Below are 21,806 nucleotides of genomic sequence, written 5' to 3'. Positions count from 1 at the left end.
TGGGGGGGGGGGAGGAGAGGATGAAAAGGCCTCTGGCTCAGTTCGTAGGCTTTGGTCCAATTCCCGTCCCGTCTGCGGCCTCCGCGCCGATCCGCAGCCTGACCTCTGACCTCCGACGTCACGGAGCACGGCGCGCCCTCTGAAACCTCTCGCCGCCGACTCCGCCCTCACGGACGCCCACCCCCCCGCCCCCCCAACCGGGTCGCCCCCACCGGACCATCCCGGTCGGGCCCTGCGGCAAAGCGGAGCGAGCGGTCGTGGAGAGAGAGAGAGAGAGAGAGAGGGGTGGTGGTGGTGGGGGGGCGTGAGTCCCAGGAGGCTTCAAAACGGGGGCCCGCTTTGTTTGGTGAGAACACAAGGACTTTGGGGTAAAGAGAAGAAGGCGTTCTTGGCAGTCACACCTCAATGATGTTGACGGATGGCATTCGGTTGTTGTTGTTGTTGTTGTTCTTGGGGAACTGCAGGAGGAGAGGAGAGGAAGATAACAGGTCTGAGAGGGGGGGGCGGGAAAGGAGCGCAAGGGGGACACCTCTGAACGGACACGGCGGTGTACTAAAAACACTAAGTGTGTTTATCTGAATCTGACTGTGCATGAAGTGTCAGTGGAAAATGAATACGTTGCTTTGTGTGTGTGAGTGGGGGGGGGGGGGGGGTTATACCTTACTGCGCAACAGCCCCCCCGTCGGATGCTCAGGAGTGCTGCACTCTGAGGAGTTTTTGGCTTTGTCCTTGTTGTTGTTGGGCTCGTTGTCTTTGATTATGTCGTACTGGCGACAGAAGAGAGCGATCACACCTGGGGGCGGGGGGGGGGAGAGGAAAGTTTACTTTTGAGGCGAGGTCACAGCAGACACGTGTGTGTGTGTGTGTGATGCTGGTTCAATGAGCGGTTCGGTCCTCACCTGCCCACATGATGAGCACCACCACAATGATGATGAGCTCGCCCGCCCTCAGCTGGGTGGTCTGACCCACTTCTTCCATCGTCACTTCGTCTGGAGGAGTCAAGAGGGCGACAGGTTTAACTTGATGCTGTTTGGGGGGGGGTGGTGGTTATGATTTGACCATCGGTCGTGATCGTAACCCGGTGGAGAAGCGAGCACCATCCTCTCTCGTTTGAACGATCTGCTCCCCTCGCGCTTGTTGTTCATATTTAACGCTCCTTCATCAGTCTCAGCAGCAACAATCTATAGCTAAATGGGCTCTTGGTGTTGCCGACGTGACCTGAAGTTTTGATACGCAGTGGCAGCCTGTTCTTTTCTGCATCGAGTTGCCAGTGTTTCCTCGTCTTGAGGCAAGTCTCTAATTGTGATTCTAGCGCAGCCTAATGAAGTCATTTCCCCTGCTAGCTCTGTATCGTAGTTTCATTGGAAACTGTGAGAGGGCTACTTCATTACGCTGAAGAGCGCGACCCTCAAGGGCAGGTGTCGCCGTCCCACAGCCGCTCGTTCCCCCCCGAATGCTCAGATCTCAGTCTGGACAGTTGACACATCCATAAGGAACATGGCCTCTCTTATGCCAGCTGGTCTTCATCCGTCCGCTATTGCGTCTTCAAATGCAGGAACGTGCACGCCGGGGTGAAAGTGAGACTTCAGACCGCTGGGCATCTTGACACACAGGCAGCCTATCGAGACGTGATCGCTCAGGAGGACGGGTTTCTGTGGGGGGGGGGGGGCCTCGGAGGCAGAAGATGAAGGGAACGGACGAGTCTTCATCCGGTTGACGCTGGAGGTCATTCGCACTAGAGGGCGATGGAGAGATAAAGGGCAACCAGAAGACCTTGAGGAGGTGATCGGACGCCTGGAGGAGGCGGCAGGAAAAGGCTTGTCGGGTTAATGGATAGTTTTTCCAAATTTGACAGGGTAGAACTTATATTATTATTCTTCTGCCTGGTGGCCAACGCATGCTTTGAATTTAAGCAGAATGTGGCATTTTGGAAGGGCCAGTGTGGCAGGACCTGCTCGCTCCAGTAGATTCGAGCAACCAGCCTTACTGCGGATCGATTGACCTCTGTGTTGAGATTAGCTAATCAAAGGGCAACAGCCCGAGCCGCCCGGCACTTTTAAGATTGACGCGAGAGACGATGTTTCGATGTTTCTCAAAACTGAAGCTCCTACAGAGATCACCGTAACCATGAATGGACCTATTCTGTGTCCTTTAATGTCCTTGGATTAATCAATGGGACTTTAGCCACAGTTTGTTGTGACCTCCATGTCGTGCATATTTTAAATGAGCTGGTTCTGGCAAGTGTGGGGCTTGCTTTTTTATAACATAAATAATAAATGCATTTCTTTAATGTTCTTTGGCTCATTTTAATACGTTCAAAGATGTTAGCGTCCGTCTTTTGATATGCCACATTTCGAATGGCAATACATACACTGCACTTCGGGTCTCTTCATTCCCCAAAAAACAGGACACCGAGGACATGACGTCCGTTTGTTCTGCGGTAGCTACAGTAAGACCCTGCTGGTGTCTGCAGTCTTCATGCTGAGCTCGGCTACACATGTCCTGACTGATCGCGGATTGCTAACTCCAGAAACGGAAACTGAGCGTATTCCTCCCGGTCGCTCGTGTGGAGCTTCTTATTTCAGTGAAAATGAACTTTTCCTCAATCCCTGTTTTTGGGGGGAGCTTTCCTGTTGGGGGGGGGGGGGGGGGTAGGATAGTTCTCTGTTTGATCTGATCTGAGATCTTCATCATTCTATGGAAGAACAGTCGAGCGAGGATAAAGGCATAAAAGCCCAACATATCGAGTGAGTTGGAGGTGCTGTTGTGTCTTTGGGGCTTTGGAAAGCTGCAGGAGAGCGAATCACAGATGCACACAAGCGTGTGCATGTACAGATAAGGAATAATTCGGGGGAAACAAACACCCCTCATTGTTCATCAGCATGCTGTACGGTTATGGATTTCACTAGTCGCCCTCTCGCAGAACAACACTGCCCGTGCTAATTGGGCCTCGGCGGTGGGAGGGGCATCTCTTCAGTGCTCCGCAGCGGTTGCGTTCATGTTCTTCACGTCTCTGTGCTGGCCGGAAGTTCCCTCCTGCTCCGCCCCCCCACCCCCCGAGCATGAAAGACGAGTGCAAATGAGGGGAGGAATAGATGGAGCGGGGCTTCAGCCAAGAGCACATCGATTCTCAGCCTCTCTCAGGCGGCCTCCTCCCCGTCCGATGAAAGCCTCTCGTTATTTTGGTTTACCGTGCGGTTGCGCTGGGTGCAAGGATCCCCCCCCCCCCCCTCCCTCGCACCCTTCAGTTTTATTCCACTGGATAACGTTCTGCGGGGGGGGGGGGCGTGCTTGAGGAGCACTCTGTGAAATTTCATTTCATGCTTTGGGTGTCTATTGATTTCGGGTTGGTCTTTAGACGAAATCAGTCAAGAGGTTGTCAAAAGGCCAAGTCCTCTCTGCGCTCGCCGTCTCCAACGGGACAGAAACCGGGTGAGGAAGTGTGGACATTGTGGATGACTGAGCATCTGTGTATGTGTGTGTGTGTCACTTTACCTTTACTCTTAGAGGCCTGAGTCTCTGCCTCCTTTGGCGTCCTGAAGCGCAGGGGTTCGCTCTGCGGGCTCGTCCCAAACATGCTGATGGACTGGACATGCACGATGTAGTCCGTCTCCTCCTCCAAGTCCCATAATGCACAGGAGCGCGTCGTGGTGTTGACTTCCTGGATGAATCGCAGCATGCGCACGTCCTTCTTCTGTGGGGAATGTGAGACGGGAGAGGGGCGGGTTGGAAGCTCAAAGTTCAAGGTTAATGCAAACCTAGGAGTTAAATAAGCTGCACCATCAGCAACAATCACAACAGGTGCAGATTCATTCTGATGCTAAAGTTGCTCCTCTGGAGAGAGCACAGCGACGGGTGTCGTTTTCTACCTTCAGAACATCAAACCCCCCCCCCCCCCCCCCCCCCTCAATCACGCCAGCCCCCGTCCACCCGTGTCTGCGCCGCTCACCTGCTGTGTGATGGCAAAGCCAATAACGGGGTCTCCCTCGGGGATGTCCCATGTCACCACGGCAGAGTTTGCTTTCACCGCTCTGATGGTCACATTGACGGGAGGCGACAAGCCATCTGCGAACGGGGGGGGGGGGGGGGGGAGGGAGAGAAACAAAAAGCCTGTTGTGTCTCCTGCGATATGAGGCAAATGAGAAGTTCTGTCTGTGGGAGAAATTGCCTCAGGTATGGCAGGAAGGTAAAAATGTGCAAAACCTGAAAAGTTGAAATTCAGTCTTAGTTTAAATTCGTTGTGGAGATCGATCGAATGGATTGATGTGTGTCCACGGCCCTGTTTCAAGACTTTGGAGTTCTGCACCAGGGTGGGAACGCGAGCGCGATTCAATGCAAGCGGAGGGCACAAATTCATCATTCATCCACCGCGAAACGATGAAGTCGGCGTGCGAGCCACAGTGGAACGCGGGCGCTTTATTGAGATCGTGACCTTGCCGCACAGGTGAGACGAGCCGCAAACGGCGTGACACCGAGAAATTAGAGCGCGTGGGCCGCGGCGGTGGAGACGGGTCAGAACATGCAAACTCAGAAGCCGACTCTCGGCCTTGGTTCAGACGAGCTGATTAAACGTCATTTACACTGCGTGCGAGCAGAGGTCTGCTATTTGTCAAATAAAAGCCCCAATGTGTTTTTCTTGAGTTCATCAAATAAAACTGAAAAATGAGGTGCCCGACGAGACATACAGGGTTTGTTTTATATCTCATAAAAATGAGCACATTCTCAGTTAGACATTTGTCAGCATTCGGTTTTATGGTTTTAATTTGATATACAAGGTTTTATTAAAAAAAAAAAGGTTATGTAGGCACCCGAAATGATCTTTCTTTCTTTGGAATGGCGAGGGACAGAAGGACGCCGGGGGCCTTTGAGTGAGACATGAAGTGAGCGTTGGCGAGCTTTACAGGTGCTGGTTGGGGGGGCGGGACCGCAGACGTCAAGTCTTCCGTATCACCCATTTGGAGCAGAACCCGGAGACGAATGGGGACGGAGAGAAAGGAGTCGCTCTCAACGGTGCCGCTCCTCTGACCTCCTACGGGATTTTAAATCTAATTCACCCCCCCCCCCCTCCCCCACCCCCACCCCCCAAAAGCAGCCAATGGGTTATTGAGTGGATTAACGCTCGCTTGCCCTGCGACGGGGACAAATCACACAGCTGGTAATTACAGGAAAAAGGGGGTGGGGGGGGGGGGGGGCGCTGAAGCACTTGCACGCACTCGGGCCCTGTACAGTACATCCAGAGGGCCCCCCCCCCTCCATAATTCAACATGATAGGCAAGTGTCTCATGCCTGAGATCGGGCCCCCGGGGGCTCGACGAATGCTCCAGAAAGCTCCTGCAGAGCCACAGAAGACATGTTCACTGATCTGTAGAGTGAGTCCTGAAAGGGATTCGGCGGGCTGTGAGGACAAAGATGTGCTGTGAGGAGAAAGATGCGCTGAGGGAAATGGGGGGGAGGGGAGGGGAGTCTGATTTTGAATGTTTACTACAAGAGCTGTCGACAACACAAACGTGGGATGTAGAACCAGGATGGTGTCTTCAGTGAATCTTACCTCACTATTCAATTTTGATTCTCAAATCACGATCCAAGATTGTTTGTGTATTGTTAGGCTCCGTAGGTGTGTGTGAGCACAAGTCATCTTTGTATGAGAAAATGATTTAAAAAAAAATCTCAAATGGCAATGTGAGTGACAGCTAGTTGACCAGCCCATGCTGAGGAGTGTCAGGTGCTGACAGCTCCTTAATATCCTTGTTCATTATGAAACGCACCGGGAGGGACTGTGTAAAGTCAAGGAGACACAGACACACAGACACACACGCACACGCACACAAAGAAAACAGTCCTGGTCCGTGATAGCCTTTGGTTATTTAATAAAGGTTCCCCTCTCTGACCTCCGAAAGACAGGACCCCGCCCTCCTTCTCCTCCTCCTCCTCCTTCTCCTCCTCCAGGCCTACTGTTATCTTTCCCTCCTGCTTTTATACATGGGGAGAAAATTGTATGTGATGTGGAGACCATGCGGCGTCCCAGATTCGGTGTAGAGACGTCCCTTTTTTGAAGAGCATACAACTCCATCATTTTGTCCTGAGCCGACACACTGTGCTCCGGTGCAGCAGGTGTACACCAGGTTGGCCACGTTCAGTTCAGAATGTCTTTTGATTGGCGCTTATTCAACGATGGTAGTTTTAAAGAGGCTGTTGTCAAATGGTTTGATGGCTGGAGTAAATGTCGCTTCTCCGACTCTTTAACAGTCCAAAGCTGTCGATTTTTGTCATGTTGAACCCCTGGGCTTTTCTTACTTTTTGTGCCAGTCAAATCACCTGCTGTGTAAAGACCCCACCATCCGCCCCTGTGGGCCATTGGCACCATCCTAATACAGCTATAATCATACTTGGAGATGCATTTCTCAGAGTCGGGCCTCCGGGCCGGCTCTGCTCCCCCGGGACGCTCATTCCGATGATGGACGCTATCTGGCGCTTCAGAAGCGCAAGGCCTCTGGCGTTCATTACTTCCTGCTCCTCTTTTTGCTCCTTCCTTCTACACAGCTAGCAATTCGCGTTTAAGCGCCCGAAACCACTTTAGCTCGTTTCATGGGGTAACGCCTAGTAAACAGTCACTTTGTGTTGAAGGTGTAATATGTAGCAGGGGGGCGCGAGGCCACGGGGGAAATCACCCAGCATAAATCACGGCGATGTAATACCGCGGCGCTAACGGAAGACTTTCTGCGGTGCTCTCTGGGGCACGTTTAGCCGTCACCTAGTAGGTTAATGCGCAATGATGCAACGTGGCGTCGTCCTCGTCGACACACACACACACACACATTCGTGTACAGGGGTTACACCAACACCAGGCGCTAATGTGTCTCATTAGCAGGCGAAAGTATCTGGGGAGTAAAACGTGCTAATTCGTGTTCACGCGTCTGTAGCGCTGTGTAACGTTTGAATGGCTTTTTCCATCATGACTTTTTCATTGGAGGCCGCATAACCCTTTGCTCTGTGACTGTATTCCTTTTTGTCCCTCTGTTTGTTTCACACAATAGCTTTAATCTCCACCTCCTTATCAGAGGACATCCACCCTTTTTTCATCCTCTATTGTGGGTCTATTTTCAGACTGTAATGGACACTCTGTATTAAAGCTCCTTATCTGTTTTTGTTTCACTTTCTTTCCATCTCTGTCAGACTCCAACGCTCTTTGCTCCATTTCCGCACAGCAGCTCTCGAGCCGGGCTCTTGAGCAGCTCCTCCATAGCCCGGTGCGTCTGGGCTGTCTGCTTGCAAATGACGCTTCAATGCAAAAATCTGGACGGAAAGGCGGCTGAATAGCGGGGGGGGGAGGGGGGGGGAGGCTGTGAGTCACTCATCTGATTTTCTGCTATTGATCAGCCTAATGTTGCACCCGTACCGCCTGCTGGTCAGCTGGCTCACGGTGGCGGGCAGAGCTTGAAAACGCTTGGGGGGCCAGAATGAATTGTGTTGTGCGTTGATACACGACGCCTACCTGCAACACGGGGGCCTGTGAAGCCGGTGTAGTTTAATGTGGTTGCGTTCAACCTGACGCTGTCAGACGATGGCGCCGAAGAGAAATTAGTTATTAACTGTTTGCAAAATTAATTTTCCAGGCCCGCTGGCCACAAGAAATGCTGATGTGGGAAGGCCAAACAGAATCTCCCTCCCCTCCATTTCCATCAGAAGGACACACACACACACACACATACTTTTCTCTAATTAAATGTCAAAAGGCAGGGTATGAAATCAATGCGGCATTGTGTGCAGGCCAGCTACTGCAAAAAAGCAAAAGATCCGGGATGTTGATTATTTGAGGAGCAGGCAGCTTAAAAAAAGGTCTCTCTGTCTCCTTTTTTTCCTGGGGGATCGGGGGGGGGGGGTGTAGGATTTGGTATTTTCTGGCTATGACACGCCTCGTCATCTGATTAATACCAATCTACTTCAAAAATCCCTCTGCAACGCTCCCCCTGCCGTTCAAACCAGAGTCACTGGACAGACGACAGACTGCGTCAGCGAGCTCGCGACCGGCCTCCTGGCGTCGTCATCTCTCTCTCTCTCTCTCTCTCTCTCTCTCTCTCTCTCTCTCTCTCTCTCTCTCTCTTCCCCCCCCCCCCCCCCCCCAGGGGCCCAGATGATCGCAGCAATCTGTGCTCCAGCGGCGGTTTTTTCGTTCCGTCACCGGGCCAAAATTAGGCCCGGTTGCATTGATACAGGTCGTGACAGTTTGAGTTTCTTACTCCTCGTGTTGATCTGAAAAGCTTGAGGAGCCCTGCAGACGATGGCGAGCGGATGAATCCTGGAAGCGCCCCCGAGGACGGATCAGTTGTCGACAGTAAACATCGTTGTAAAATTGCACAAATCTCTAAATGCAGCTGGTCAGGTGACAATAAAAATGTGGCAGGGTGAAGAAGAAGATTATTGGGGAGCGTTGACACGGATGAAGTGTTAAAGGTGAAGATAGTAAGTTAGTTCTGGCTTTTAGAACTTGTTCTGCATGTAAACACGGATCTTGACCAAATACCGTGTGGATGCAGTTTGCTCCAGTTTGAAAATAGAAACTGTTTAATAATCAAACGGTATGTCCTAATGTATTCTGAGTCGCACCGCTGTGAACTGATATATTCCTCCTTTTTTCGAAGGATAAATAAAAAGATGTTCAGATCGTGTGATTTGGAAAGTGAATCAGCTCGATTTTGTCTGGTACAAACTGGGATTATTCAAGTGTCCATTTCCCATAGAGTGGCTGGAAGTTTACTAACTTGGTCTGAAAAGAGGCCGAGAGGATGTTTTATCACAGCGCATGTTCTTTCAGTGATTTGTGGATATTTTTCAAATGAACGTGAAGGTCAGAAAATCAGATCTTTTAAAAGTTCATTCCCATCTTGTTTTGTTTTTAATATGTGTAATCAGCCCTTTGGATCTGGCTTGTATGACGCTGCGGCATCTCCAGTCACCACACGCTCTGGACTTAACCCCAACCCTGCGAAAAGCCCCCAAATCTTACTGACTGATCTGACTACGAGCTACAGTGGGATAAACAAAAAACAAAAAACAAAAAAGCGGACAACTACGTTTAAAAAAATAACCGACAAACAGGACTACAAATGGCTAATAATTGCAAACAGCTGATGGTGTTTGCACAGTTGGCTGGAGGGGAAACTAATGAACAGATAATCACATGCTCGCTTCATCCTCTCACACACACACACACACACACACACACACACTTTGCATCCTTTCGTCGCCCTGTTTAAGTGCCCATTCAGAGGGAACACTAATGATTCCCTCTGATCAGTAGGCTGCCCCAGGTCTGAAGAACCTCCATTTGAATAAAATCAGTGCAGCAGCAACACATCCAGAGGATTAGAAATACACCAGGAGACTCCAGTGAAGGGCCTAATGGCCACAGCAAAGCTAACGACATCATTGTTTGTGTCTGGCAGCCAACTTTAGATTTTTTGTGATAGGAGACCGGTTTAGATTAAGTAAATGTGGCGTATAGTTGTCTCTTCCTGGTTTTTAAGGCTCCTTCACAGCAAAGCGCTCCATCACTTGACTTAACGCGGTTAGTCGTTGAATCCACATCGCTGAATGTGAATTAGCTGTGCAATCCCGACATAGATATCAGATTTGATTTTCTGTTCTACCGTTTGGGGATTCTGTGTTCAATAACACAAATAAACTGAGAACTCCAACATCACAGACTTGATGCTGTTTTTGCTGCTTTTTTGTTGAATAATGCACCACGTTGCATCTCACAAATAATCCTTGAGGCACAATAATGTACTTTTTAATGTGTCTGATGAAAAGCTGCATCGGCATCTCTAGTAATAATAATTTTTGGTCATAAAACTTTGCCTCCAAGTACTCTCTAACGGAGGCTAAATGATAAACAATGGTAACCCCAGCTAATGCATTACCTTGCAGGTTGGTGCCAATGTTCCCGCATTTCCTTTTTTGCTTTACATCCCACTGTAAAATATTAGCTCTGAGCTCTGCAAATACTTGCAATTCCCTCTCTCTCATTACAAGTGTCTGCCAAACAGCCCCGAGCCCTTCCCCCTTTTGCATCTCTATTCAGTTCGACGATTGATTCATTGTTTTCATATTTTTTTTTTTTCAAACTCCGATCTGTTAGAGCCTGAGGAAATCTGCCTTGGATGATTGATGGGCTTATTTATACGAACGTGTCGCAGGCGATTAACATTTTAAATGGGAAACATTCCCTTCCCTTTTCACCTTGGATCAACTGGACTGTTTATGAGCCACTTTAAACACAGACGCAGTAAAGACGCCATCGTTGTGGACATTTTACGGCAGTCCTCTCTGCTCAGTCCTTTTATTTCACACACGGCACTTGAAGGACTTTTTTTTTTTTTTTTAAATCCTTTTGAGAAACAAATGAAACGGACCAATGTCTTGATGTCTTCATCAGTTCAAAGGGACAAAGGCTTAATGGGATAATAGTGATAATTTGACCACCTTTTAGCCACCTAAAAGAGGCTCACCGTAAAAGATTGAAAACATTTGAAGTGTGTATAGATTTAGTTAACTAAATAATTGTCCTTGCCATTTCTTGTCTAGACCACTCTCCTGCGTTTGCTTGAGGAAGATCTTTTATTTGAGCGGAAGCTGCAGAGTGCACCTTTTCAGGCGAGGTCCTTGTTGACATTTAAACACCTGATAAATCGGTGAGCGCGTAACGGCTGATGTAACCTTTGTATTCTGAGCTGAAGCGAGTTCCTTCACTTCCGAGCTGTCGTTGACTGTAGTGGCAAATCATATTTGTTGTTTTAACCTTTTTGGGTTTTTGCTACTTTGCCGTTCTTGTAAAATTGTTCAAATCAATGATTAAGTGATATGCTACTTTGTTTTAAGACTGTTTATAAGCAGTATATTAATGGTTTAACACACTAATGTACGCTGACATTTTCAGTTTAGGTTTAATAATAATAATTGTACTTCTACAAATAATACCCGCTGTATAAACAGATTATACATGCTCAATAACATCGCTGGAATTAAGTAAATTAATCAGTTTTCACATGTCAACTTGTAGTAATGTATATGTGCTATCTTCAGATCAGTGGATTTCTAACTATTACAGGGTAATCAAGCATTTTTATCGAGATATTTCATCATAAGGCTAACAAACACAGTAAAAGATTTTACCAATGGTAAAACCTAAAGGTGCCAACATGTTATTCACACCTATTGAAAACGAGACGGTTTATTTGGTTTGCAAAAAGATTCTATTCTAGTTATTTTGTTTGTGTGTGTGAGAGACAGAGGGGCAGCACAGTGATCCATCGCCATGTGGGAGGATGCATTTTTGATGGCAGGAGTGAAGTGAGGCCCGCCTTCAGTGAGTAGTCAAAGTGTGTGTGTGTGTGTGTGTGTTGTAAAAAGTCTTTGTAGATCCATTTATACACTGTTGGACGTCAGCTCGCGCCCGCACTCACGCACGCACACGGACACACGCGCGGTCGGGCACGGCACGCATCCATGACGTTTCCATTGATCCACGTGAGAGGAGCAAGTGAACTTCTCGTTATGATTTGTGCTCAACACACGTTTCTACAATATTCAATTACTGCCATTGGCAGACAAGTTGAGATCCACGTTGAGCTCTCAAACGTGTGTGTTTATGTGCAGCAGATCATAAGGGCCTGCGTGAAATGAGATTCAAAGGTCAGCTTGGTTTACATCAAACACACGCACGCACACACTGCTCTTGCTTTGAGGCAGACAATAACAGGTTTTGTTACAGGTCATTTTCAGCCGCACTCACTCGTGCAAATCACCTGACCGCCATCTGTGCTGCCACGTATATCTCCCCCAGGTGTGACTCGCTCGAATTAGATTTTGTTTCCTTTTCGATGACACACACACACACGCGCGCGCACGCACACGGAAATGCCTGCAAACACAGACAGCACAAAGACGTCTCAGAACAATCCGGTTGCGATCTAAAGCTTGTCCAAAAAACCCAGTCGGCATTTCCGCACACTCTCCGATCCCCGCGTGCTTATCTCTTTTTTTTTTTTTTACAACAACAAAAAACCCACTCGGTGAGCCGCCGTTCCAAAATGCACAGAAAACACCGGCCGTCTAAAGACAAATGCACAGAAACTTACCCGCTGTGACTCGAGACACGCAGAGACAGCTGAGCACGACCAGGGGGACAAATCTCTCCATCTTTCTACCGCTCGCACGACGGGTGGTCCCATTTACTCCGGCCGGGGACGCTGCGTTAACCGCCGGTGTGCCGCTGTGGCGCCGCTCGGCATTCTCGTCGGTACTTGCGTATATCGTCCGTCTCGACTGTGGTGGTGGCGTGGAGGAAGGGAAGGGAAGGGAGGGGAGAGGAGAGGAAAGGGGGGGGGGGGAAGCGACCTGTCTGTCAGGCGGCTTTTCAGCACCTCGGACAGCGCTCCGGTGGTGACACCTCCGCTCGATGCACAGCAAACTGTCAACTATTCCCGAGCTTATCCGCGGTTCACACGCGTCGGTCCTCCAGCTGAGTTCCCACTCCTCCCAACCACCCCACCCCCCTCCTCCCTCCAAATCCCTCCCCAAAAAAACCCTCCCCAATCGGGTGTTGATGGTGGCGGTGTTGCTGAGGCTGGTGCTCACCGCTGCAGACCCAGAGAAACGGGAGCGTCTGGACTGCCCCTGACTGCAAGTCTGATTCGTGCGTGCCTTCAGGGTGATGGAAGAGAGAGAGAGAGAGAGAGACTGCAGGACATCAACCGCCCTCAATAGTTTGAAGATAAATGTCGAAAAGATCGGGATACATTGGGAAACGTTGAGGGGTTTACTTACAGGCCTGCACACCTGATCCCGATGTTTGATAGTTATATCCACACAGGCCAGCCATCAGAAACCAAACCAGCCGACCCAGCTGGTCCAATGCAAACTTCTCACCATACCACACACACACACACACACCCCCTCTCCCACCCCACTCGCTTGATGTAACACTGACTCTTTCTCTCTCATCTTTCAAACTCACCCACTCTGAATTATTTCTTCCCACTCATCCGTTAAATATGCATACACCGGCCCACGCAAAGTCTCTGTGGCTCTGCTTGCAATTGCCCCCCCCCTCCCCCCCGTGCTAAAAAACAAACGCGTGCACTTCACAGCTGAGTTGACCCCCAATCTATAATCACGCTGTTTCAGAATCAGAGAGGATGAGAGGAAGTGGATAAAGTCGGCATACAGTACCTGATGGTTTCCCAGCAGCGCGCTGAGCCCTTGAAGGAATATTGTGTGTGTGTGTGTGGAGGGAGGGTGGTTGTGTGTGTGTGTGTGTGTGTCCTGGTTGAGGAGAGCCCCACACTGTGTCCCCAAGAAGTGTTTGCTTCGCCCTGCTGTGCGCCTCTATTGCCTGATGCCTCTGACGCGCTTCTCAGGAACACTGGTGGTGGCTGAAGGACTATTGGGCTGCTTTGTCTTTTGCATCCATCGTTCTGCTGAAGGCTGCTGCTGCTGCTCCGTGTGTGTGTGTGGGTTAGGGTTTGGGTGGGTGAAGGTGAGAGAGTGACAATAGGCAGAATTGAATTCAGTTGCTCAAACCAGTCGCTCACTCCATATATTGATAGTCTGACCCTGTTTTTTTATGTGGGTCAAGCCAGCAATATTGTTGTTTATTATTGGTGTTTTTTAGACATGCATTTAAAGGACACTGAAACAGAGAATGTGCTGCATGGAAGAGGAGCCTCACACGACTGCAAATCTGCTCCAATCATTTCAAACCCATGCAGGCCGCACGAAAGACATCTCACCGATCAGCAGTCTCCAGAAGAACTCTGAGTGATCTCTGGGCTGACACAACATCAATATATGCTAACACGCTGCACACAGCAAACAAATTGAGGGCTGTGCAAGTAATTTGCTTCTGGGAAATTGGCCTCGCTGATACTTTACAGTTTGCTACATTAAACGGCATAAATCTGATGTCTTTGGGCATTCTTGTTCATCTTTGTGCCCAGACGTGTTTCTTGGCGTGTTGGTCAGGTAAAAGGATCTGCACGGTCCCTGTAATCACTTCTCCAGAAGGAGAGGTTTACGCTTCTACCTCCTCAGAAAACATTTACATGAAAAGAGGGGCCCCTTTATATTTAGTAATGAATAACCAGTTGAATGAAGTATTTCAGATTTGTAGTTGATACATTGACCTAATTTCTTTACTGCCATTATGCACCATATACATCTATACGTTTTAGGTGGATATCTTTGCAGGTGGCATTAATCCAATTTATTTTGGGACAATTCCGATATTCTGTTATGCATTTAATTTGAAATTGCTGAGGCATGAAGCTCTGGCATAATGACTTATTGTCACAAAGAACTCTGTATGACCAAGCACCACGGCCACAGAGGATTAAAAAAAAGCCCGAACAGTTGTAAACATTCCCAATCTGATACAGAATGTTTTTTTGCTGAAATACAGAACGAAGCAGCAACTGGAACACGCCGGTATGAATATTTTACACGCCACATCGGAGTTTACCGGGACTTTTCTGCCTTACAAATTGAGTTTGGATTATAAGCTCTGGGGGGGTCACTCGGAGGTAAAGACAGGACCAGAGAGGAGATCTTTTTTTTTTTCTTCTAGCAGGTAGAAGCAGGAACGGAGGGAGCAGGAAGCGAGGGGGTCTTTGCTCCTGCTTCGACCCGATAGGATTGGGACGGAGGCCCGGAGGGACGAGACACAACAGATTCCGGCTGCAGGGGAAGGTGTGATTAAACCCGGCCGAGGAAGACGAGAAGCATAATTCACACAAGTAATAAAAAACTAAAAAAAAAGATTTGGATTGACACCCACCGCTGACACACTTGGGAGGAGCGGATGTCGGGTTTTGCTCACACGTGGAGTGACCGGCGCTCTCGCTGTGATTGAGTTCCGGCTCATAATCCCGTGGCAGCGCTCACAGATCCGGAGTTCATTCGGAGCTTTGTGGGAAGACAAAATGGGGGGAATCTGACCTGGCGACAGCTAACCGGCTCAAAGCTTCTTATAGAAGAACAAGGCCGTTGAGCCTTTTTAAAAGGAGCCAAAAATGAAACTAAATGAATTTCCCCGGTGGCAGTGAACTCCTCCCATGGGAGAAAAAAAAAAGTGAACGCCTCTCGCCGGCAACGTGCTTTCTCCTGCAGTAAATTAGTTTGTAGCTTTAGCAATTCTGACTATTTGATGGGGAGCAATCTGTCAACACGCTTCGTTGAGACGTGAGACAGAGCGCGCCTGTTTGATTGCACAGAGTCTGCCAGTGATTGCTACACTGCAGCTTTTTTTCTTATTTCCCTCTTTGGCTGCATTTGTCGGCTGTGAGGACTGGGACCTGCTGCAGTAAATGGTTCACCTGACCATGCAACCTTTCTAACCGCTTCCCCTGAAGTGTGCTGTCCTCTGCAGGCCCGTGAGGTCCAATCAAACAAAAGGGCTAGTTTAGTTTTCGGTGCTCCCCTTGACTATTTTTGAAAACCATGCAGTATTACCTGGGATTTGGCAAATTGAATCTGCTGCTGTTGCCAATTAAAAAGCATCACATTTCTTTGACTAGCAACAGTAACTAAGGGGTGGGGCTTAAAGGGTCAATGGAGTGGTTGGGATTAGAGCTTGAACAATACCTGTTGTTGAAGTTGATACTAATATATCTAAAGGCAATTACAATTATTTAATTATATATATCATACAGTATGAATATATATTTATTTTTAGTATGTTTTAAGGTCTGTGACAGTTGTAATAACAAATAGATCTGTGATGAAAATGAAAAACAGCAATAAAGCCATTTTAATTGTTTTAAGAATGAATAATATTATGGGTGAAAAACAAAATATTCTAAAACTCCTGATTCCTTTTTGCTTAGCAGCCAACGTTCTTGCCAATGCCAGCTTATTTTTACAACACTATTGTTCAGCCAAAGCCGGGATTTGGCTCCCATCGCGCTCACAAAGTGTGCGTGCCTTCTCTGAAGCAGATTGTTTTAAACACAGCAGTGTAAATGCCCGTAACTGCTTCCCCACGCCGGCTGCTATGGGCTCGTCTGAACGAGGTCGAACGCCCAGAAGAGACCAAACCCGGCTCTCTCTGGGACAGATAAGTCGGGTCAGGGATGCAATTACGGTCCTTGGCCTCCCCTCAGCCCGCTGCCCCCTCCTCCCCTCCCCAACCTCCACTTCCTGTGCGTTGGACTGAGTCCAGGCTCATTAACGGCATTCGGTCTCTACCCTTGACCCCAAGAATATCTCATCTCTGACTTTTATTTAGGTTTCTTCCACTATACTCGTCCCTGCGTTTATTCTCTCTTCCTTCATCTTTGCCTTTTGCCACGGTTCAATCCATCTATTTCCAGTTCCAATTTCCCCTTTTCTGTTTTGTAATCTTTTTTTAAATGGCTTTCCGATGCCATCTTGGAGCGTTTAAGTGTTTGCTTAAATGAGCCGGTGAGATTTAAGGCGGGTCTGCGGGTCGGGGCTGCTCACACAGGCGACCAGGCCGGGTCCGCTCGAATAACGACCGCCGTGAATCAACCCCCGGGTGAACGAGACAGCCTTTGGATTCAGCACCACGGTCAGCAGCACTCCTGCTTCAACGACACCCTGCGAGTGGACGATAAAAAGCGGAGTGGAGGGCTGTGTGTGTGTGTGTGTGTTGGAAATGAATGTCACAGGCGATAGTTCTGTAACACTTTGCTGCAACATCTATTCATCAAAACTGTGGTCTTTACTTTAATGGGTAATGGTTTATTTTTACTTTGTGAAGTGCGGGAAACCACCACCCTGCAATGAAACCATTCCTTTTTTATTCAGTGTTGTCTGCAATGGTGGCTGTGAACATTTCCCTGGTACTGAAGCTCAGAGGGAGTGAAAGTCTGAATACACAAGTAGGAGTATCATACTTTCCAGTGTGCTCAAATTAATTGATTGAAGTCCCCCTTGAATAATCATTAGAAGAGCAGAAAAATGGAGCAGCTTAGGTAACTCTCTGTGGGCGTGTGATTCACAGCCCGGTGAGTAAAAACCATCCACTTTCTGGGGAGAACCGTATTCTAGTCACACTCCCCACCGACGACGGTCTAACATCGACAAACAAAATAAAAAGGAATCGGCATTCGCAAATCCCCCCTCTAGTGCTCCTCAAAGCTGCACCGGACTCTTCCAAAAAGCTCAAATGTGAGAAGTTCGTCTTAGATGAAACGTCAGCGATGGATCGATGGAAATCCCATAAGCTGCTCCTGCATCCGGCCTCTCCAACTTTTGATGTGAATGTCGCTGAGGTTCCTGCACTCAGGAAAACTACTGTGGCTGCTCGAAAAGAAGAAACTTTCATAATGTATTTATTGGTTAGTTTTTTAGTTAGTTTAGTTAAAAATTCCACTCTCATATTTGTTGGGTCTCCTTCTCATTGTCAGTTTTGGCTGTTTTCTCTAAATTGATGCACGGGGCGTCAGATGATTGTCCTACATGTGGATAAACCCAGAGACAATAGAATCAGATTCAGAATCTTAAGATTAAGCTCCTGAAAAAAAGGTCTTCGGTTTGTTGTCCCGTTCAGGCGATGAAAAAACTGACATTCTAAACCTCCAAAATGATACAAATAATAATCAAATAACTAAATAATCAAGCAAAACTGACAGCTTGATTACAACCTGTCGATCCCCTTTAGCTTCTCCTGACTTTTTTTTTTTTTTCTCGAGCAATTAACCTGGCAGGTAAAATAAAATGACTAATGATATACACGCACACGCAAAGAAGCAGAGTGTTTGCAAATGGAATGAGGGTGTGAAACAAGCAATGGCACACTGAGGATAGAACAGCACCCTCCGCGCTGCACTGTGTGTGGGCGGACTCACTGGTTCGAGGAACACAATTACTGGCGCACCGCTGCGCTCATTTGCCTCCTGAAATAGTGCGTCGGCGGTATCGCTCTGCAGTGCCTCTCTCTTGAAATCAGGCTTTGTCGTCCTGCTGATCTGATGTACTTTCCCCCCCCCCCCCCAAAAAAAAACAAAACAAGAAACTAATGACACACGTCGACGTCACTGTGTTGTCGCGTAAATGGATGCTCGCGCGCAAACGAACAAACGTGTTACGTTTTATTACTTTATTTTCTTGCAACCTGCCAAATTAATTTCAAAGACAGTGAGTACCAACATCTTTTGCATGATGGGCTCATTGGACTTAAATAAAAAAAAAAAACCACACTACACAGAAAAGGAGCAAGGAGAGCAGCCGCTGACTCTGCATTTTCCGGCCTGGTCAGTAAACTCAGTGAATCTGCACACCCGGCCTCGCTCACCTGTCAATCAAAGGCCTCGCTCAATTAAAAAGACCACTAAGCACCGGTGGGGCAAGAGGGGCCAAACACAAACACATGTTTGTGTGGCTTTTCCGTCTTCGTGTACGACAAACTGGCGAGCTGAGTGTGACCCTGTTCGGGTAGACGTGATGCAAAAGACGGCTGCCACCGCGACTTTGAATCTTTGTGAGATCAATCAAAACGAGAACAGAGTCGAGGACCCCGAAATGAAAGTCGTCTCGGACGCGATGGAACGTGATTCATCTCCTTACGTTGCCACCAGTGCCTTTTCATCTTCCATACTCCACTCCTCGCTTTCCTCCTTCCGTTGCACACCAGCAGAACCAGCATGTGTTTATTTGTTGTGTGTGTGTGTAGTAGTAGTAGTAGTGTAGTAGTGTTATGGAGGAAGGACTTTCGCCTACGTAAGGAAGCCAGCCCGCAGCGGGCAGAGCACCGCGGTGTTGGCTTCAGAGTGAGTTGATCGCTGGGCCTGTAACCGAGAGGGTCACTTTCACCCACCGTCTCCCCCCCGACGCCCCAGTTATTTTCATCCTTCATTGAACTGGTGCAGTAGTCACAACCGGTAACTAGCAGTAGTATGTGTACCAGCTATTCCTGTGGGTGTTTTGTTTTGATTTTAAGAATGTGTGTGCGTTTTTTTTTCACAACCCGTTGAGGCTGCGGCGGGACCCGATGTAGTAGTGGGAGAATAATAGGTGAGTCAGACGTTATCTCACATAGCGTTCTCCAAAAGCAGAACTGTGACCGGCCTTTTTGTACATGATTTATGAATTCCTCCCAAGGTCTCGGCTCACGGCCTCAAACGCTCACAGACCGTGACAATTGTAAAAAGCAGAATTATTAAACGCCTGCAAACAAGCACAACTCTTTTGAGCAAAGGTACCGACTCACATCTGAACTGGAGGGACACGGTGATTATTTTACTAGAAATCAGAAAAGTTATTAGATTATTTATTGTTAATAATGTATCCAGTGATATATTTTAATTTGACTTTAGTTTGATGCATCAGTTAGTTGTTACATGCGGATGTTGACACAACTTTTACGCTCCTATAACTTAAACTGGACTAAGTCATCGCCCAAGTTGCACATTACTGTGATGTTTAGGACCTTTGCACAAGGACATGGTCTCAAACTGGCCCTCGTTGATGTTGCATCCTCAACCACCTAAACTCCCACTTTTATACTTTGTGTTTTGTACTTTTATACTCCTGCTGCACTGTAAACCCAAACCATCCCCTCTCACTTGGTCCTTCTGTCTCCCGAGGTTATTCCTATTGGACGTTGTTCAGCGTGGGGCTGACAAAGACCTTCCTGCTGCATGCTGATAGAGCCACGGAGCGCTGCTGCTGCAGCTTCTCCTCTCTGATGTCATGCCACGCATACACACACACACACACACACACACAGCAAAATCTGTTTGTGTTTAGAACGCTAAGCCGTGTGTGTGTGTGTGTGTGTCAAAACCGAGTAAGGCGTTAACAATTGAATGTTTTCCTTTGCTTGGCCGTAGAACAAAGAGCGATCCTCCAAAAGGAGGACGGCGCTGCGTTTGCAGGGAGACGGAAGAAGGGCCTCGGACAGCGACGGATGGATGCATGCGGATGGTGGGCGACGGTGAAAAATGAGAGGATGGTAACTGTTCCATGAAATGTCACATTTCCACACAGGTCAGGAAGGAGGGCGAAAAAAGGGGTGTGTGAGATCAACCCGACTGGTGGGGTTCAACGAAGGCAGAGTCACTCTGTGGTGAGCACAGGCGACCCGTTCACATGCAGTGGAGCCGCGATGCGGTTTAGCAATATGTGGTGAAGAGGGAAATTGAAAGGATGTGCAGATGATGTGGATTTTAGAGAATCAAAGTGAAAAGAAGGCGTAAATGTTTTGTCGGCTGTGCTGGCGTGCGAAGCAATGAATGCATTAGACAACCCCGAGAAGGTAGTTGTATAAGAGCTAATGGATTTTTTAGGTCTGCTCAGTTCACTCAGGGAAGTGAAGAGAGGCACCTGCAGTCCTTTCATATTGCATGAAGAACGACATAACATCTGCCAGATGTGCTTCAGATGGAGCACCTTGACGCTTGGGCAGAGCTTTCTGGCTGGAAGAGAGACAGTAATGTTCCACTGTTTATGTTACCTTTTTAATGCTTATTTCACTTCTTTGGTTTGGTTGGATTTGTGATAAGCTCCACATGTGAAAGTACTATGAAGCCCTCGGTGGCTCCACAGAGAGCTGTGAGACGTCTGAGGCATTTCATGCAATGGGTTTGATGTTTTATAAGGAAAAAACCATCCATGCGTCAGAGGTCAATCACTCGTATTCTCATCTCGTTTTCCACCAACTTGATTTGGACTTGAGATCAAAGTCATCCCCAGTTATCAGTTATTATGATTAAGTGCATGATTAAGGTGAAGAGCAATCTTTGTTAAACATGAATTCATCTTGTGGCTCACCCAGGGCTTTGGGATTCATCCTTTGGTATTTCATGACAAGAAATCCAATGACGGTCCACCAACTTGAATCTCCAATATGACGGTGAATTTGTCTAACACAGGCATTTATGTTATATAAGTTTCTATCAAAGTATAACCGTGAAATTAAGGATGTTTTTCCTCCATACCACCTTGTAAAATATTCATGGCGCGGAAAATTAAAGTGAGACAAATGTATTTTCAGGATAAGATTATGCCTGGAGTCCCATGTGTGACATGTTTGAGGAAGTACATATATAAGGGTAGTGGAGCATAGATGCATTCAAATGTGGTTTTATATCAAAGTATAAACAGAGAGGGGGGAAAAGTGTTCAGAAAGCCAGTCAGAAATCAGCTCCAGCAACAACACACCTGATTACTTACAGGCCGCAGAGTGTGAGACGTGCGTGTGGCTGTAACCTCACAGACAAACATGTCTTGAATAAAACCTGTGTGATAGTTTTGTGCCTTTTAATTAAACACCTGCAGCTCCGATACACTTGAACCCCGTTTGGGCCATAAACGTACTTCTCTGCACGCTCCCTCTACATTCGGTAGAAAAAAATCCCATGTAAATAAGTGCGAGGCGTGCCCGAGCACTTAAGAAAGTGAAGTATCTTGGTGTGATCAGATCGATCGGAGCGCAGATGAAGTGCTTCTTCTTTAATGTGTCCGAGCTCAATGAAGCACTCATTAGCGGGGCGATGGATACCGAGCGCCGCATTAGCCGTCACAAAGTACATCTTTGTCGAATATGCAGCAATAACCAACGCGGGGCTCTGACGCGACATCCATCAGGCGCGCGATCAATCAGCCCCTCGCACCGAGCCGCCCCCGCCCCCCCCCCCGAAGGAGGAGTAAGAGGCCTGAAATGGTCTGCCGGACCGTCAGCCTGTCAGCGCCTGTGCCAGCGCACGCCGCCGTGCACTCTGACTACTGTGGGAATGATGAAGAGCACCATCACAGAGCGGGATTTTGGCAGCCGGAAAAAGCGCCTG

The 21,806-nt window shown here is 48.1% G+C and overlaps 1 protein-coding gene across 3 annotated transcripts; it reads right to left on the bottom strand.

Moving 5' to 3' along the window:
• Window positions 1–209: 209 nt before the first annotated feature.
• fndc5a (fibronectin type III domain containing 5a) lies at window positions 210–13,249 on the bottom strand. Of its 3 annotated transcripts, none has more exons than XM_037487410.2 (6): window positions 12,826–12,926; window positions 3,950–4,065; window positions 3,496–3,694; window positions 900–989; window positions 660–793; window positions 210–458 (listed from the first exon to the last, which is right to left on the bottom strand). In XM_037487410.2, the coding sequence occupies exons 1-6, from the start codon at window positions 12,878–12,880 to the stop codon at window positions 396–398; spliced, it is 657 nt and encodes a 218-aa protein (XP_037343307.2). In that variant the 5' UTR covers window positions 12,881–12,926; the 3' UTR covers window positions 210–395. The 3 variants fall into 3 exon arrangements, with proteins under 3 accessions (XP_037343307.2, XP_037343305.2, XP_037343308.2); XM_037487408.2 differs by lacking the exon at window positions 12,826–12,926 and adding an exon at window positions 12,138–12,538 and having other exon boundaries at window positions 211–458; XM_037487411.2 differs by lacking the exon at window positions 12,826–12,926 and adding an exon at window positions 13,231–13,249 and having other exon boundaries at window positions 212–458.
• Window positions 13,250–21,806: the final 8,557 nt, after the last annotated feature.

The sequence above is a fragment of the Pungitius pungitius genome, chromosome 14 (genome assembly GCF_949316345.1).
Source record: "Pungitius pungitius chromosome 14, fPunPun2.1, whole genome shotgun sequence".
NCBI lineage: Eukaryota > Metazoa > Chordata > Actinopteri > Perciformes > Gasterosteidae > Pungitius > Pungitius pungitius.
The sequence above is the reverse complement of the archived record's forward strand: the minus strand, read 5'-3'. Positions and strand labels throughout refer to the sequence as shown.